Here is a 19280-nt window from a genome sequence, read left to right as displayed (position 1 = left end):
TGAGTTTTGTCCTGCTCAAATTCTGAGGCTGCTTAAGAAATCCTGACATTGTCACTTACCATGACTGATTTTGCCTCCACGTCTGTTGATTCTGCCACACTGAATCCCAGACCTGAGCCTTCTTTTTTATTCAAGACTATGAAGCAAACACCTTCTTTATTCTAGTGAAAAGAAATAGAAAAAAAATATATTCCTTGTACTGAGAGTTAGGAAATTCTGATGTCAATCCTCCTGTGGTATTGGGACGCTTTTCAACCACTAATCCCCAGTGATTTTTCATCAACTTTGACAGAAACACTGGAGCAGTCCACTTCAACCATCTAGTGTCCCTTCTGGGTGGTGCTTACATGGTAAGTTTGTAGGGTCCATCCTGTAGCTATAGGACCTGAGGCACGGAGAAGGCAAACATGAACCAGAATGGGGACAGGAAACAATTTAGAATTCCCAAGTCTTCAAGCCATTCTAGGCACTAAATCATGTCTTTCTAAACCTGGTCATCACACATAATTTTGACCACAAAGGGAATTACCTTATTCTTTAATTCTACAATTTCTAAAAGTCAGTTTCATCAACAGTAAAGAGATATATGTCAGGAGGCAGGATGGGAGCCCAGTGAGGCTGTGCTTGGTGCTCCTTTCCCCTCTACCAGGCATTCAGTTCACTGGACTTCAGATGCAATTAAATTGGCTGTCAACTCATACTGACACTAAAACAGCCTAAGTAGTGTCCTAGGGGTAAGTAACAAAAGAATGTCCTATGTTTCAAGCATCATTCAAAAGATAACTCGGAATAAAAGATTTTGTAATAAAAAACTGTGCTAATTCTGAATTTTTACTTCTTTCACTCACATACTAGACATGATTCAGCAACATTTTAAAGATCAGCATTGCTAGGCTTCACATAAATGGATTTAAAGTCCACCACTGCAATGTCTTCTCAAAACACAGCAACAGAAAAGAATCTAATAATAACTCTTAAAGACTGATTTGATGAGAAGTGAAGATGTTGAAAGAGTACTTCTGTAACATAAGCCAAATGTTCCATTATTGTGCTGGAGAGAGAACCCACCTATTTAAAAATAAAAGTGTTTTGTCTTAATAGTAAGTCATGATGACCAATTGTAGCAATTTTACTCTCTAAAGAAGCGCATTCCAACCAAAACCTCCACATGCTGTTGGAGGCAGTTTTGCTCATATTACAATGTCCTGCAGATCTTTTTGGGGTTGTGATTTTGACTTCATGGGCAATTTCAGTCATACATATGTTCGGACACTGTTCGGTGGAGAGAAGATTGATGACTAAGCTTGTAAAACCAAAATGGGAAAATGCGGTCTGGTAAATGATCTTTGTGCAGCTTCTTGGAGATATCACTTGATGCCAAAATACAAATACTTCTCAGATATTTAAGTGATTTATTGGGGCAAGGAGACAATATGTTTGAAAATGGGACTCTCCTGGATTCCAGGATACATTATCACCAAAATTTTCATTTATTCCGGTGAATTTTTTTTCAGTTGATTTCAGGATACAAGTACCCTAAAAACTGATTGTCTGGCCAAATTTTGCTGCTCTGATAGGCTTAGCACAGCATGAGGGAAGCCAGCCCAAACACCAAGAGTTCTCCAAGGAGTCATAGACTGGGTCTAGGTGTGTTCAAGTCAGAAAACCAGGGTTGTTTCCTGCCTCTTTCTAATCTCACAGAGCACCCCCAGAAGGCCTCAGGAAATGGTTTTTGTGCCATTTCATTTTCATCATCTTAAAGTCATACACATTGGAGTAAGCAAGGCAGTAAACTTCTGATCCTAAAATGGCAAACTAAGGACATTTTGCTCACTGCTCCTCTCTGAAATCAACTGAAGACAATATGAAAATAAGAGAGAGAGAGAAAGTTGTAATCTAATGAAAATAGGAGTGATCTTCAACACCAAACGGTGATGCTTGCCTTTGGCAGTGAACATGGGACCATGGTGAGGAGGAGGGAGGCCCCAGGGGTTGTTCCCAGGGCAGCTGACTGGCAGGGTTTCCACACAGGGTCTCCGCTTTGCTCTCGGTTCCTGCTGATGTGGATCTTCTTTCTGAAGATGGCCAAGAGATTTTTTGGTTTTCTCCTTTTCTATCTAATACTTTTTTATCTAATTACTGTTAGGTGTTTGGAGCAAGGAGGGCCTGGCAAAGTGTGATCCCACCCTGTTTGTTACCTTGGCTAGAAATCCCAGAGTATGTTTTTCATGTGAGAAATGCTTACTTATAATAACGACAAGTTGGAGGAGGGAGGGAGATGATGGAATATTCCCTTTTACTGAACGTGAAACGTGACGTTTCAAAATGTGTCTTTACTGCACAGACTCAAATCAGTGGGCTGAGAAAACAGAAGAGAGTGGAATCTAAAGAAAGGGGTTTGCTCCATTCCTCACTACCTCCTCTCCATTCTGGTTAACTCCTCATTAGATGCCAAGGCTGCTCCTTAGCTGTGAAACGGAGCGAATGTATTACCCTCAGGTAATAGCAGAATTTCTGGAACAGTGTTCTTGGCATACATCAGTGACCCAGACACATTATCACTAAAGAAAAATTGTTCAAATTTGCTTTTTTTTTAAATATAAAATATTTATTTATTAAGATTCAATTCTATATGAATCTTCATATAGTCTTCAAAAATTAATGCTGTTGTTCAGAGACAGTTTCTAGATATGAACAGAGGGTTTCCTTTGTTATTGTTCTGTGTCACATCCAACCTATTTAAGCCTTATTTGCAGTTACTGAGTAGCTTCTTTGTCTTGTACTGCAGGCTTCAGATGCTCTTACACTTCAGGGCAAGGGTAGGGATACACAGATCTAATTCCCAGTTCACCAGCAGGTGGCGCCCTGGACTGCGCACTTTATGTCCACACCAGGGTGCATGCGAACAAAAGTTCTGCTTCGGCAGACAAACTCCAGTGTGGGAAGAGGAAAGGGAGAGAGAGTAACTAAATGCTACTGGGAAACTAAAACAGCAGCTGATCACCTGGCACCTAAATATACAAGGCATAGCTTCTGAAGCAAGTGATGAGCTAGGGAGACAAATCAACTGAGCTGTAAAACTTAGAAGCTCGTGGCACACAGCTGGGTACCAACCCTGCAGTGGTTTCAGCTTCAAAACAGGAAAACCATAGAGGGCAAAGCATTGATTACCTGGAAACCCAAGAACCCAAACCATCATTATTCATCAGGTTTTCTGTTCTTGCAACACCATTCTCCTAGAGGAGGTTGTCTCATCCTCAGCACTTTTGTCATTTGGGGCTGGATAATTCTCGTGGAGGACAGTCCTGTGCATTACAGGAGGTTTGGCAGCATCCCTGGTTGAGAACACTGCCCTAGACCCTTGGTTTGTCCTTTTCTCTTTGTACAGCTGCTAGGGAAATCAGAGCCAGGCCAGCAACACAATTTCAGGAGCAGATGCAGACTTTCCAGCCTATCTTTCTATGGAATCATTTATCCCCTGGCTTCTTCAGTATCTTTATTATTGCCTCTTTGTTTTGAACTCTACCTCTTTTTAATCTCATAGTATAGTATGTATTTTTGTACATGGCCTCAAGTCCCTTTTGGAATAAAACAACTAAGTAAAAAGATATGGTTTTTCTAAATATAGTCTTCTTGACCAAATCCACAAACGATTCATTTGTTCACTTCTGAGCTAGATTCACCTCCCATTTCCAACTCGATCTGACACAGTAACTCCAAACTCTTAGATCTAAAACAGAACTCATTACTTCTACCCGCATTGCCTGATTTGGCTCCTGGTAACTCCACTAGCTGGTGACTCAGGACTCACTGCAACCATCACTGTGTACACTTTTCCTTCACCTCTACCTCCGTTTGTCACCACCTCTGTCACATGTCTCTTTAAACTCTTTCTCTCTAAACCGGACCCTTATTCTAATTTAACCCTCAATCTCTCCTTGAGGCATTTGCAGTAGCTGCTGCTTTTTGTTGTTCTTCTTTTTCATTTTATTTAGTCAAACATTATACATGTGGTTTTTGTGTCCTGGTTTACACATACAAGCCTATTTATCTCATAAAGAGAATAAAATACTATATATTTACAATAAACAGTAGAAGATACTACTACTGTCTGCTTGTTGAGTGAATTAAAGATTTGAGATTAGAGCAGGCAATAGCTGCTTCTTTTGTTTTGAAAAATCAAGGCTTCCTTTTCTCTAATCCATCTTCAACTACCTTTGTTATCTTTGGTTCCCAAAATAGATCTGATGACTTCATTTTTCTTGAACTCATGAAAAAGAAGTATAGAGGTAGCTAGTCCTGGGCTCTTTTTGTCTTTCTGCTCCAATATCCTTTCTGCTTCAATCCTTGAGGTTACTTCATGATCTTACTGGCTGCTGAAGCTCCAGTCATCAAGTCTAAGTTCCAGGCTGGCAAAAGGGACAGAGGCAAAAAAGAGTCATGCCTCGAGTGACTCAGCTCCCAGTAAGCAGCCTTCCAAGGAGCCTTTACTTTTCACTGTTCAGAGCTTAGTAACACGGCCACATATAACTTCAAGGATACTGGTAAAATCTTTTATCTGGGTACATTTCCACCCCAAATAAAAGAGGAATTTTGCCTCTAAGAAGGAGAATGGCTACTGCAGGAGGCAACTTGCACTCGGCTATATTTGTGCTTATAGATCATCTTTGGATTCTTGCCACCACCAACTTGCAGGATGAAGCCCAGACCCCTTCAGCAAGATGCACGTAGGTCTACACCCTCCAGCCTCATCCTTCTACTTCGTTCCACCCATGGCATGTTCCAGACTCACTGTACCCCTCAGATCCCCAGTATTTGCCATGCTCTTTCACACCTCTGTGCCTTGCACCAGCTCTTTTCTTTGCCCAGAATTCCCATCCCTCCTCTGTGATTACATCTGCCCACCCCTTAGTGAAGCCTGTAAAAAACCCCTGGGAGAGGCAGCACATGCTTTATGCTCACACTCCTATAACAACTCTGGTAAATTCCTTCTAGTAAATTCCAGCTTCCTTCTTTGTTTCTGTGGCTACCGTGCCTGTTCTGGGCTGCAAACTTCCCTCATGGACTTTGGTCAACCTCTAGTGCCTCCGAGGATGTCAGATGTACCAGAGATTCACAACCAATGTGTATTGAGTTAAACTGGGCAAGTTTTCTCTGTCTGACTTCAAAACTTTTATGGAATAGGTTTAACATTAGTTGCACTTTTTTTTTTTAACCCCTATAAGGAAAGTTTTGAAACTTATTTTGAGATTATTCTAATCACCCTTGAATAAGACAGAGATGAATCCATCATGTATGATTTAGTGTGACTATCCAAGCACCATCTTTCAGTTCATAAAATGTCTTCACACACTTCATCTCTCGATCATCACAGTCCCTCTGTGTGGTAGATAGGAGAGGAAGATAGGATCCTCATTTTACACCGAGACAGTGGAGGTCTAGTTAACCACGGCCCCCCACCTACACAGACAGCTTTCTCCTCCTCCCCTAGAACAGTCTTCTGGAGAAGGAAGACGTCAGGATCAAGGAGGAACAGAGAACTGTGCCTACTAACTGGCCTCCAAGGGAGGAGACTTTTGAAGGCCGCCGAAGTTCTTACAGTTAAGCATGCGGGATTCCAAGGGGACAGGAGCTTTCCTTCCCTTCAGTAACACTCAGGATGTTTTCTTTTCCCTATGGACTTGTTGGAGCAGTCCTCCCATTCTTTAAGGCCCTGAGATGAGGGCACAGGAAAAAGGAAACTAGGGCATGTTAACCTTTTTATAAGCTTGTACCACAGTAGTCTCTTCTGGAGATTGTGGAGAAAGAAAAAAGGAAAATTTATGTGTAAATTTAGTCCCATCCATTTACTTCATCAAGATTACGTATGAGCCTACACAGTGTGCTAGCACCAGTTATGGGCAGCCGACCTTGGAGGCTGGGAGGATAAGAACAGGCCACTGAAGAGAATCACAGTCGGCATTTATTTTGAGAATCATTAAACACACACACACACACACACACACACACACACACACACACACACACACTTTTAGGAACAAATGCTTTAATAATATATATTAAGATATGAGTTAATTTTCTGCTTTTGTACCTTGGGTTCTATTAATATACCTCTTAATTTCTGTAAAATAGCAAATCCTTTCTATTTACTCACATAAATTTGCTACCAAAAGAGTTGAGAAATAACGGTTATGGGTGACTCTTATTTGAGGCTGTTTTTCCAACCTAAACCATTCAAGACACACTTAAGAACTAGGGTATGCTGAAAATTAGTGAAAGAAAGAAAGGCAAGGAAAGAGAACCTTCTTAAGACCCAAAATAGACAGCATCAAGTCCACGTGGGAAGGAGGGAATGGAGGAAAGAAGGAGGGAGGGAAGAACCAGGTACTTTATTGAAAGGCAAATCCTGCAGGACCTCAACTGCACTTTGTTCTAGACAGAACCCTAATAGACTTGGCTTATGGGCTTGCCACCTTGAAACATGACACATCATAATACGGCAAGTGGACAACATCTCAAGCCCAGTCACCAGTCAACTTATCAACCAGCTAGCCGGCAGTTGGGAGCCACTTGGAATAGGCTCTGAGAATACCTCTTGGTCACAGCTCACAGCAATTACTTATGTTCTTAAAGAGGTTCCTGAATCATCAGCAACAGGCCATATTCTGTTAGTGGATGCTAGTTCAAGAAATACGGGATACCTTTTAGGAAGCATTTCATTCAAAATTGTTGGAATAAAAAGAAAAAATATTTTTGCATGTGCAGCATCATACCCCCATCTCCTTGATCAGCACAGCTGGCCAGCCTTGAGATACACCTGGGTTTTCTGTGTTTCACTCACCTCTGATTGTGCTTTCGCTTCCTGAATGAGAGTTAGGACGGTCGATTTTGACCCCACTGATGATAAAACAGACTGTAATCTTTGCTGGTCCCCCGTGGAGACTAGAAGTTGATCCAAACTAAATAATGCAAATATATTTGAAGAACATTAAAAAAAGTGAAAAACCAATTTCTCCATCTATAAGGATGCATTTTAAATGATCTCTTTTCTACTATACTGCAGATATTTTCTGATTTTCATGCCCTCTTTTGGTTATAACTCCCACTCCAAACTACTTGAAGAATCCTGAATGCTGAACAGGAATTTTATTCACTGCCAATGGCAATGGGAATTGCTATGGATTTGTGGATTCCTCCAAGATGTTAGGGGGCCAGTGAAAAAGTTTAACAGAACATTTCAGACATATTTAAAAATACTATGTCAGAAATTTCCTGTGTTTAACTCTAGTTTTAAATTCCAGTATGAATTCGCCTTGGGGACAGCCTTCCTTTCCCCCCATCTCCCTCTTGTTGCTTTGGCTTGAGGACCATGTGCAGTATAGTCTCTACTCAGAGCAACATTTTGGCAAAACACTTTCCCTTGCAGGTACTTTAGTTTTCCAGTAAGGATGTTAAAAACAAAGGATTGGTTAAAGGCAATGTGATATTCTGGAATGACTCCTGGAATAAAAAATGGACACTAGTGGAATTTTTCAGTGAAATCTGAATAAAGTCTACAGATTAGTTAATAGTATTGTTCGAATGATAATTTCTTAGTTTTGACAAATGGGCCATGGTTATGTAAGATGCGAATATGTGGGGAGGCTGGAAGAGGGGATGAGAACTCTGCTTACTATTCCCAACTTTTCTGTAAATCTAAAATTATTCTAAAATAAAATAAAAAAAAAAAAAAAACTTGTTAAAAAAGGGAGGGGGGACATAAACATCTATCAGGAAGACTAAAATCCTAAACGCAGACAGCACTGGCACTGGAAAGGATGTGGAGCCGCTGCAATCCTCACCCAGTGCTGGCGGGACTAGAAAGTGGTGCGGCCACTATGGGCTTTCTGCAAGATCCAACAACTACACTGTTAGGCATTTACCCAGAGGAGTTGAAAACTTGCATCCTCACAAAAACCCACGCATGACTATATACAGCAGCTTTATTCATATCCCCTGAAATTGGAAGCAAGATGCCCTTCACTAGGTGAAAGGGTACACAACTGTGGTACATCTGTACAATGGGTTATTATTCCACAATAAAAAGAAATCAGCTATCCAGCCACCAAAAGACACGGAGGAACCTTAAATGTATGCTGCCAAGTGAAAGAAGCCAGTGTGAAAAGGCTACATACTGCGTGATTCCAACAAAAGGCAAAACTATAGACTACAGACATTCATAAGATCATTGGTTGCCAGGGGTTCAGGGAAAGGGGAGAGGGATGCAGAAGTGGAACACAGGGCATGTTTAGGGCAGTGAAACTATTCGGTATGATGCTGTAATGGTGGATACATGACATTACACATTTGTCAAACCCCATAAGACTGTTCAACACAAAGAGTGAGCCTTAATGTAAATTATAGACTCAGTTACTAATAATGTACCTCTATGGGTTCATCCATTGTAACAAATTTCCCACCCTAATGCAAGATGTTAATAATAGGGGAAACTATGTATTACATATGTGGGGATATATGGGAACTCTCCGTACCTTCTGTGTGATTTTTCTGTAAACCTACAACTGCACTAAAAATAGTTTATTATATAAACAAAAATTGAAAATTGAAAAAGGTGGGGTGGGGAGCAGATACTTACTTAACCGACCAGCTTCTTCCCGAGGACAGATCCTGGGTTGACTCCCCCACATCATTGACTGAACTAGGCGCTCCAGGATCACTGGTTTCTGGGCTGCTTCCTCCTGGACACGCCGTGTTCCCGTCCTTGGCAAGACACCAAAGGGCAGTGGATCCATCAAGACCTGAAAGGCCTCCAGCAGGGGAGCCGGGCACCCTCCTGGGGACAATCTCCAGCTCGGTTTTGAAGAGCACGGCAGTTGGCTCTGCTGCATAGTCCTCGCTGCAGAGCTTGTCGAGGTCCGGCATGCTCAAGGCTCTTAGTTCCTGCAGCTTCAAGCGGGATAAGGGCGAGGGCTGGGCATGGCGCACCGAGGACTTGTTCCTCTTGATGGGGGATGCTGGGGTCACCGTGGGCATGGGGATTCCTGAAGGATCGCCTGATTTCTTTTGGTCCACATCAGGGCCCTTGCTACTGGTCTCCACCGGATCCTCTCGGGCGACTGTCAGAGCCGTGCTGGAAGGGGACTTGGTCATCTGGGGACCGAGGGTGCCAGCTTCATTTTGGCTTTCGCTGCAGGAGCTCAGGCTTCGCCTCAAGGACCTTGCCACATCACCGGGGTGGCCGAGGCTCCCCGAGGGAATGCTGCCTGACGAGCGTCTCCCGATGGGAGGCTTGGCGCTGACTGACAGAGTGGGAAAAGCACTGGACCTTGCTGCAGGGCGGTCAGAGTTGGCCAGATTCTCAAAGGACTTGATCCTCTGCTTCACCGAGAAAAATGAGGTAGATTCATGGGGCCAGTTCTGCTCATAGTAGTAATGCCTTCTGATGACTTTGGTTTTCTCTCTGGCTGGGCAGCTTGCATCCTGCACTGAAAGGGCACCTCCTTTGTCGGTTGTTGGGAGGTTCCGCGACGTCTCCAGCAGGGGCTTCACACTATATACGCCCTGCCTGTTAACCAGGCCAAGAACGCCGCCTTTGGCTGCCTTTGTCTCCAGGAGGCCATCGCCGGACCCGGGGAGCTGGCTGTCCCAGTGAGATGGGCGGTGGCGGGAGGGATCCTCCTGTCCAAAATGGCTGGAGAACTGGGCTGGCATGGAGTAGGTCCTGGTCGCCGGCCTGGGCACGAAGTAGGGATGGTCACCCGCCGGGATGCCCGTGGGAATGGCATCCTTGAGCATCCCTTGGGATTCTGACACTGGGCTTGTTTTTCCCTCCGAGGACTCTGGCTTTTTAGCAGGCAGTTGGGGGGAGGAGGAGGAGGCCAGTTTCGCCACACTGAGAGATCGCTGCATTTCCTGGTCGACCTGGGAGGCTTGAGGGGTGCGTGAGGATGGATAATTGGGGGATGAGTCTACGGGCTGGTGGCAGAGTCTGGTTTCGCCTTTCTCCTGACAGTTGTGCTGGGCCATGAGCGCTCCCTGCCTGTCGCTTTCCGCTGGCTTGTCACTGCACGCATTCTCCTGCATTCTCTCAGAAGCAATTTCAACTATTGTCAGCTGGTTTGTTCTTTCTAGGGGATTGCCAGCAGTTATTTTGCTTCCTTTGTCGCCCGTCACCCCGGGTTGGGCTGCTTCTGCTGCTGCATCAGTTTGGCCGGACGTGTGGAGCTCAGTCTGCCTGGGAGGTTGAATCTCGCACCTGTTCCCTGCTATGGACAGGCTGCCATCTGGTGCCGCAAGACCCCCTGACCCCAAGGCAGCAGGAGGGGCTTTGCTCTCTGGTCCGCACCTAGGAGGTTTGGGGGTGGCTGGGCAACTTCTGTCGGGTTCTGACGGGACAGCTGTGTGGAACCTACTACATGCGCCCTGCTCAGAAAGAGTCTTGGTCAGGGAGGTCAGGGGCAACGCTACTGTTCGGAAGCCTGTGTCGGAGGCCGAGGGCTTCAGTGACCCAGGGGCAGCAGGGGATGGCTTGCTCTCCAGCACACATGTGGGAACCTTGGGGGTGGCCGTGGCATTTCTTTCCTCAAGGACGGCCATGTGGAACCGATGTGAGGCTACCTTAGAAAGCATTTTGTGAGAGTTCTGGGGTGAAATAAAGGGTTTCCTGGTGTCCGTCCCACCAGACTTAGCACTAACAGCAGCAGGAGCCTCGGAATTGGCTTTGCTTTTACATTTGATGCTGAGTCTCTTCAGTTTAGGACCAGATTTGGCCTTCTGACAGTTGCTTAAAAGCGTTTCTACTGAACTTTTTTTAGGTGGGTCTTTATTTTCCAGATTTGTTTTCAGCTGTGGAGGGCTATTTGGCACAGCCACCCCCTTTTTGTGGCTTGAGTTCAACATCTGAATTTTGGTGTCAGGACTTCTGGTTGGCAACGTGGACTGCTCCTTTTCAGTTTTGCTCTGCAAAGGCCCACCTTGGCTATTTTTATTTATTTCTTTAAACCAGGCCATTATGGGCCTCCTGGAGATCATTTTTGGTTTCTGTAGCAAGTCTTCCAGATCTTGATTTTCAGAGATGCGTAGGTTTGCCAAAACAGGCTCTCCATTCTTAGGGGTATCCATACTTAAGGAAGACTGATTTTCAGTTGCATTAATCTTTGTTTCCTGTTTAGCATTTGAGGTTTCATCATCGAGCAAGTCATGTTCTGAACCATTCACCAGGTTGGGAGAGCAGAGAGTCACTGGGGGGTGGTGAAAATGTCTGGCGATGCCAGAAGGCTGACCGTTTTCCAAAGCTGTGTCTCTCCTGGCAACTTCTTTAGTTTTTTCTCCACGCAAGGGCTGGTGGCCTGGGGAAATACGATTCAAATGCTCCTGAGAGCTTCTCTCGAGGAGTGAAAATGGCTGAGAAGGGTTAGGGATTGAAGGGTGTGAGGCTCCTGGCCTGAAGGAGGTGCTCTCCTGGGGGTTTCCTGCCGAGTCACTTGGGGCACATGGCTTGAATGGCAGAACTTTGGCTAAAGCGGAGTGGGGCGCAGGTTGGGCGGGCGGACAAGCTGTGGTCGAGGGGTAACCGTTCATGGCGCAAATTTCAATTTGCTCCTCCTCAGACTCCGTGGTATCCTCCTGGTGAAGTGACCCCCGAGAACGAGGTGGTGACCAGCTGTCCCTGGCAGAGGCACGTGGGGGTTCCGCGGACGACTCGGGGTCGGACGACGAGTCCTCAGCGTCTCCATACATGGATGAGAGGGACGGGTCGGTACTGTCGCCCGGGCCCGACAGGGACGTGCTGTCCTCGTGAAAATTGCTAAAATTTCTGGAATAGTTGCTCAGAAAGTTCTTGTTCACAGTGAAATGTTTATCGGGATTAATTGAATCCAACACTGAAGGCTGGGAGGCCCACTGTGGGGAAGGCGAGGAGGGGGCTCGTTCCCCAGTGACTGGCTGGGTGCCGCAGGGGCCTTCTTGACCCACGTGGTCCCCTTTCTGAGGTGACTGGAAGCTGGCTTCGGAAGCACCCAGCAAATTGATGAACCTGTCGATGTCATTCACAGGGCTCTCTCCACTTTGTCCTGGACAGCAGTGTGCTAAGACATCACCACCCGCCTCCTGGGTCTTGTCGGTGGGTGGCAGGGAGGGGCCAGCCTGCGGGGCCCTCTCAGACCCGGAATCTGTTCCCCAGAGCAGAGCGGACTCCCTGGAGTTTCCAGGTGCATGGATTTCAGCTGTTTCCAAAGCCTTGCTGGGGCTTCCTTGAACTGCTTGCCTCCTCTCCTGGGATGGGGCGGGGTCTCGTGATAGGGTGGCACCAGCTCGGGGAGCGCCCTCCGTGTTGGGGTCCACTCCGCTGCGGGGAGCTGCCTTCCTGGTGCTGTCAGGGGAGCTGGCTTCTGGGGCTGCTCGAATCTTGCACGAGTCAGCAGGAGCCGCTGCCTTCTTCCCGGGGGACACACTGCTGTCGGGCGTGAGTTGAACGTGAGATGTGCCCTTGGATTCGGAATTGGTGACCGTGGGTGACACTGGCTTGCTGGGGTCCACAGGCAGACTGAGGCCCCCTGCATCTACTGAGGTCCTGCTGGGGTCGGGATGGACGGCCCCCTTCCTCCCCGGGGAAGCCATGGGGTCTGCTGAGCTGCCCAGTCCTGGGTTGGGAATATAAACAAAAGTTGGGGTGGGAGGGGAGATAAAGGAGAAAAAATATAAGAAAATATAAGACTTCTCAATTAAAAAAAAAAAAGGAAAATTATAAGCAATCTCATTTTATTTTTCTTTTTCAGAAAGACATTCTGCAGCCTAAATGTAGGCCTTTTTATCTTTCTGTTTTTATGTCTCTAAAATTACAGAGCACCCACATCTAACAAATACCACCCTGTTGCAGATGCTCGAAATAACTCAGACTAGCTGGCGGAGTGAACGCTTGTTTCTGCACTTTCTTTCTCCCTTTTGGTTATTTTTAAGGATGGAGGACACCAGAACTCCTTAGCTTGGGTTTGTTTACACCATGCACTCTCTGATGGCAGGAGCCCCGGGATGCAGGCTGCTATTCTTTCTGTTTGACTCCTCGGCCTTCCCCCCTTTGATTCTGCAGAGATCTGCCGTCTTCCTCAGACCGGGCACCTGGCTGATCGTGGGTGGGTTTGGCTCTCACAGTCGGTTTAGCCTCGTGCAGTGGATTGGGAGGGATACAGTGACATGTAAGGCAACCCAAGCATGGGTCTTCAAGGAACATCTAGGAGACGGGCTAACTTAGGAAAACACACAAATGCTTCACATGGAACACAAATCTATACTGACTAGTTCTGTGCTGACAGCGTTCAGGGAGTGGCAGGATTACCTAGGCCAGATTGTTGTGGGAGCTGTGACGGATGGGGTGGGGGTGCAGGGACTTGAGAAGGAGGGTTCAGGAGGGTGAGTTTGGCCAGAGAGTGACAGGAAAGATGGTGAGAAAGAAAACAGAATGGACGCAGAGAAGCAAGAAAGAGCAGGAAATCTCCGAGGTGGCAGGGAAAGATGATGCGTGCCAGGGGTCGGTGGGAAGTCATCGTGAGATGGGTTCTGAGGGCCGTTCTGTCCTGCAGGGCCCTCATGAGGCCCCGAGAAGTCGTCAGCTCATCTGCCCACCTCTGGCAGATAGCATCGTGGAACAGGGAAAACGCTGGCGTAAAAAAAAACACAGGATTCGCTCTCTTCTTAAGAGGGGTTCTGAGTTGCATGGTGTCCCTTCAAAATCCATGTCCACACAGTCCCTCAGAAAATCACCTTATTTGAAGATAGGATCTTTGCTGAGGTAATTAAGATGAGGCCCAACTGGATTAGGGTGGGCCGTAAATCCCACATGATGGGTGTCCCTGTGAGAAGAGGGAAATTCGGACACAGTGGGAAGATGGTCACGTGGGGAGGGAGGAGATTGGAGGGATGGTACCACAAGCCAAGGATCACCTGGGGCTACCAGAAGCCGGAGAAGATCCCCTGCTAGAGACTTCGGAGGGGGCACAGCCCTCTGAACACCTTGATTTCACACTTCTGCCCTCCAGCACTGTCAGAGAAAAAACTTCTGTTGTTTTAAGCCACCCAATTTGTGGTAATTTGTTATGGCAGCTCTAGGAAGCTGATAGAGGAGTCATGAGTCTCAGGCTGGAGAAAAAAATACCTGTCACAAGGTAAGCTCTTGGTTTGAGAAGTGTGTCTACCCCAAATTATATTTACTCTGTATTCCCCCAACAAAATCATCTTAATTGCACAGACCTTTTCCCTCCTAAAGTCCCTATGTTAATAATTAAGAAGTAATTATTAGGCGTTAGCCCTGTGCTAAGAGTTTTTCTAATCATTAAGGATTTGGCAGTGTGCTACACACATTTTGTGCATTGTTTTTCCTAATGACACCATGAGGTCCTGTGACCATGTGTGTTGGAGCAGTGAGGAACTGAGGCACAGGGTGGATGAGCAGCGAGTCCGAGATTTATCTAGACCCTGGTGACCTCGCCTATGTAGAGAGCACTTGGCCATAACTGGGTTGGGGTCGTCAAGGCACCCACAGAGACCCAGCCCACAGGGCAGGCCAGGGGCAGACCAGGACTGAAATCCGTGTGTTCTTGCCCCTGGTTCCCTGAAGAAAGTACTAACACTGCTCAGCCTTTCTTGAACTCCCTTTGGTATGACTTTCCTGCTTCTGCTGGCTCCAATATGGGGAAGGAGTGCTATCCTAGAAGGCCAGGCTGCTATGACAAATACCACACAATGGTTGGCTTAAACAATGGAATTCAATGGCACACAGTTTTAGGAGTTCAAAGTCCAGTTATCAGCCAGGCTCGCTTTCTCCCCTAAGACTAGTGTTCTGGAGCTGGCTGCCGCATTGCTTGGGCTTCCTTGGCTTGCATCTCGCCTCCTGTCACATGGCGATGGGCTCCTTTCTGGTTTCTGTGACTTCTGGATTCTCTTTATAAGGGCTCCCATAAACCAGATTAAGGCTCAACCTGATTCAGTTTCCCCCAATTTAACTAAAAATAACATCCTCCAAAGGTTCTGTTTATAATTTGTTCACACTCGCAGGGACATGGATTAAGATTAAGAACATCTGTTTGTTAGGGTACATAATTCAATGGTTCACAAATAGCAATTAGGCAAAAGGAAGCGATTTAAAGGCTGTTTTTCACAAAGCTGCTTAAGTGGGTAACAGTCCAAATGCCCAGCAATGGGAAGAATGTTGACTCAAGTTAGGACACATCTGTGTGGTGGAATGCCCGGCAGCCTGTACAAATGATGTCATTGGTGCAGGGGCCACTGGACGATATCCACGCAGCTCCCTAACTAGAGTGGGTGACAGGTGTGCTGCCATAGACGTGGTTAGTGCGTAGGGGGCCTGCAGGGCCGGGTGGCTGGAGCCCCAGGCTAGGCAGGCAGGCTTATGAGCAGTCTTGTTTACTCCAGAAGGCTGCTCAAATATTATTTTCCATGGATGCATGATGTAAAAAAGGTTGGTAGGCACTGGTGACCACTGTAGAGTCTTTTTTTTTTTTTAAAAAAAAAAAAAAAGCAGCTTAGGAGTATGATTGATCTATTTATTTTATACATACTCATTTACAAACACAAGAGTGAAAGGGGATACACTGATAATTTTAACAGAGGTTGTCTCTGGGGTTTAGTGATTTTTATTTAACTTTTCCTCTCAATTGCTGTTGCCTAAGTTTCTATAATAAACATGCATTTTATTATTTATTTATAATGAAGTTACTTTAAAAATAGTGGCAAAGGAGAGGTCTATACTTTGTCCTTTGCTTCAGGGCAGTTGTCACAACAGCCTTTGAAATTTCTTCCAACCATCACCACCCCCTTTTCCTGGTTTTTAAGAACCAACCATTAAAAGAGAATCAGTGATTGCTGGGAAGCTGAGTAGACTAAAAATCAGACCTTGCAACCAACACATCTCAGCTGGCTGTTCATTTCCATGTAAAATATTAAGCTGATCATTCCTCATTTCTAAAAAGTTTCTTAGGAAAATCAAATATCTATGTGTGTGTTTTCTTGAATATGTATTACATATACTAGACAGTTTTTATAAATATGTGTTTTCTTAGAAAAATAATATATACATACACACACACATATAACTTGCTGAATGCATATTACGTACTAGCCAGGGTTCCAAGTGCCATCCATGAATTAACTCTCTGATTCCTCTAAATAACCCGATGGGGTGGGCAACCCAGGAAGTGAGTGACCTGCCCAGGCACTTGCCAAGCAGTCCGTGAATGGTACTCACTTGCCATTATGAAAACATAAAAAAAGGAAGATTTTCCAAAAAAGATAAGGTATTCCTTCTTTTGTCAATTATGCATCTTTGGATCTTTTGGAAGGCAGCTATGTTATTTGCAACAAAATTAGAAGGAAGAAGGGCTACTACAGGTCACAACTGATCACAGCTAACTTTTTAACTGGGAAGGAGAGAAAAAATCTGCTAAAAGGAGACAGAAGCTCTGGAAAATGTCAGTGATTGGGATGTGTAATGTTGGGTCAAAAGACGCAGCTACATCTCTCAAACCCTAGAGGGCACTACTGTGTCAGTGCAAGTCAATAATCAATCCTCATAGTGAGGACCTTGCACATTAAAGAAGAATTAAATTACAGCCAATGCATTATGTTTAAATATGTTAATTCTGTGTTAATTAAATATATCACATATATTAGTCTACATTAAATATAATCGTTTCCTGGCACTAGTATTTATTGGTTGCTCACTAGATGCCAAGAACACACAATTGCTCCTTCTCAAGGCTTATAACCTGTGGAGAAGTCCAGAGAGGAAGAGAAAAGCACAGATGCCACAGCAGGCCTGGGCGGACACTGTAACAGAGAGATGCAAAGAACACAGGAGGGGCAGTTCTGCAGGTGTTGGGGTGGGGGTGGGGGGCTAAATGTGCATCTACACTGCACACAAGAGAATGTTGTATGTATACACACAGTTAAGGTCCAAACTCTCACCCTCCTATTCAGAAAGACTTGCCTACCTAGAATAACAGTCCCTCAAGTAGTGAGAAAGCAAAGAATTTTCTGCAGTAGGCACAAATTAGGAAGATGTTAGTTTCAATAGGAAAAAAAACATACAAACCCCCGGCTGCCTCCCCAGATTCCAAACTGATTATGGGTTCCAAGAAAACTTCCAGTGAACCATCATGTCAAATGTGCACTCTTAAAACGTGTTAAGATGCTGGTTTCCAATGAAATGTTATTTTGAAAGGTGACATCCTGGGCTGCCTCCATGGAACTTTGTTCCCTCAAATAAAACTCTTTTAGGTTACTTTGCAATGAAGTCAAATTGCTAACAGAATTTGCTTAAGATTTGTTCAGTGAGTGAATCTCAACTGGAAAGACTTAGAAGAGAAACTATAGTAACATCTTCACCAGCCATCAGGGACCAAAGAGGTCACAGAACAAAGACTTTAGGGGCTTGTATTTTTTTTTTTTTTTAATGTGGGTAGCCGTCAAGGAATGGGGCAGTATTCTGAAGCTCCAAAATTTTCATTTACAGGACAGTTCTCACAAGCAAGGCTACCTCACTTCTTTCTACTACCAGAGATTTGATAAACTGAATCAGGCAGCTGCTCAGGGACAAGTTGCTGCAGGCTGCAGTGGATGGAACTCTCCGACTGCTGCAAAGGTTGAGACCTGGGAGCCATGACGGCGACAAGTCATTAAGAAAATTCCCCCACCTCAAAAAATACTGTATGTTTAGAATCCAAATTTTCAATATAGTTCTTCACTAACAGGGGAGCTAATTCACTCAATTCAGCTGATTTTTTTTTTAAATCACCTTTAAAATATTATTTTGGAAAATTACAAGATAATGGGTCATCAGATAAATCTTGAGATAGTTTCTGCCTCTACGGTGTTTAATTTTTCAATACTAATTTTTTTTTCCCTCTTTGAGATTTGATTGTCATTTCTCAAGTGCATTCATTTGATCTCATGTAAGCAGTTAGTGCTGAGATTCTGAAGGGCAGGAAATCCTTCCTTTCATCATTTGTCTCATTCACTCGAGTACTTGTCACAAAATAGGCAAACAGTATTGGCCAAATGAAAATGGATGCACACAACATGGAATTAAAACTATGAGTTTAGGTATAATGATCTAATAAAGCTGTTAAATGCAGGAAGCTTTTTTTTTTTTTAAATAAACTTAATTTTGAAATAATTTCAAACTTGCAGGAAAGTTGCAAAAATAATACAGAACCCATATAGCGAACTGCAACAGGCCCACCCCCAGATACCCAGATCCACCAGCTTTTAACATTTTACCATTTCTTTCTTTCTTTCTATCTGTCCGTCTGTCCATCCATCTATTTTCTAAACATTTCAGAGTAGGCTGTGTACATTATGATCCCTGAATACTTACTGCTTCCATGTATATTTCCCAAGAACCAGGATATTTACTTATGTAACCACCTGTAAGTACAGTTAGCAAGTTGGGGAAATATAACATTGATATAAAGCTTGTAGGTAGCTTTTAAATATTAATTTGTGTAAGAATGTTTTTTTTTCGTAAAAGCTCTCTATAGGTAACCCTTTTATTAGGATAACTTCCACACTTTTATCTTTAGGCTTAAAGAACAATATCATCTTACCAGTTACAGTTTGCTGTCCTGGCACTGCTGCGGCTTCTGGCCGGTTCTCTGTGGGGCGGCCGGCCTCCCCGTGGAACAGAGCCCCGGCTGGCTCAGCGTCTGTAGGGACGCGCCCACCCCCACTGGTCACCTTTCCTGGAGGTTCCTAGCACAAAGACAACCGCAAGTCACTTTAAAGAGCTTTCATATGACAACATAATACATAGAGGAGAGCTGGTTTTGAAAAATTCAAAGATCTCTGGATCTGGAGCCAGAAGATCCAGACTCTGGATTCGAGGTCCATTAGAAATTTCCACAATTGCTAAGCCTCAGTTTTTGCAATTTTAAAATGAGGGTGACAAGACTTGCCCTAGCTCAGAGTTTTAGAAGATGATTATTGTTTAGATAGAAATACCTGAGACTATAAAAATCAACTCCTTAGTTTGGTAGTGAGGGAGACAACTAAACTGGAGAAATGAAATCAACATTTAATATTTCAAAATTTCATTTTAGCCAAGTGACAATTACTTTTTCTTCCTTTTTTCTAATACCTACCATAAATATTTTTTTAAAAATTGCTAAAATGTTAAATCAGATTTATTTGAAATTTACCCTCTGCATTAATGAGTCATCAAGTGGCCCAAGGGCAGTAGAAGAAAGAGCTGAATGGGGTTGTCCAGCTAC

The 19280-nt window shown here is 44.6% G+C and overlaps 1 protein-coding gene across 9 annotated transcripts in view; it reads right to left on the bottom strand.

Annotated features, from left to right (window-relative positions):
• The window catches only part of PDZD2 (PDZ domain containing 2), a 410031-nt gene that overhangs the window by 11831 nt on the left and 378920 nt on the right, over positions 1-19280 (bottom strand). For all 9 annotated transcript variants that reach the window (XM_037798732.1, XM_037798731.1, XM_037798734.1 and 6 more), the window contains 4 exons: positions 18618-18762; positions 8636-12641; positions 6842-6959; positions 60-161 (listed from right to left, as the gene is read on the bottom strand). In XM_037798732.1, the coding sequence (XP_037654660.1) occupies positions 60-161; positions 6842-6959; positions 8636-12641; positions 18618-18762 (4371 nt within the window). The remainder of the gene's footprint in view (positions 1-59; positions 162-6841; positions 6960-8635; positions 12642-18617; positions 18763-19280) is intronic.

The sequence above is a fragment of the Choloepus didactylus genome, chromosome 11 (assembly GCF_015220235.1).
Source record: "Choloepus didactylus isolate mChoDid1 chromosome 11, mChoDid1.pri, whole genome shotgun sequence".
NCBI classification, from domain to species: domain Eukaryota; kingdom Metazoa; phylum Chordata; class Mammalia; order Pilosa; family Megalonychidae; genus Choloepus; species Choloepus didactylus.
Note: the sequence above shows the minus strand (reverse complement) of the source record. Positions and strands in the feature narration are given on the sequence as shown.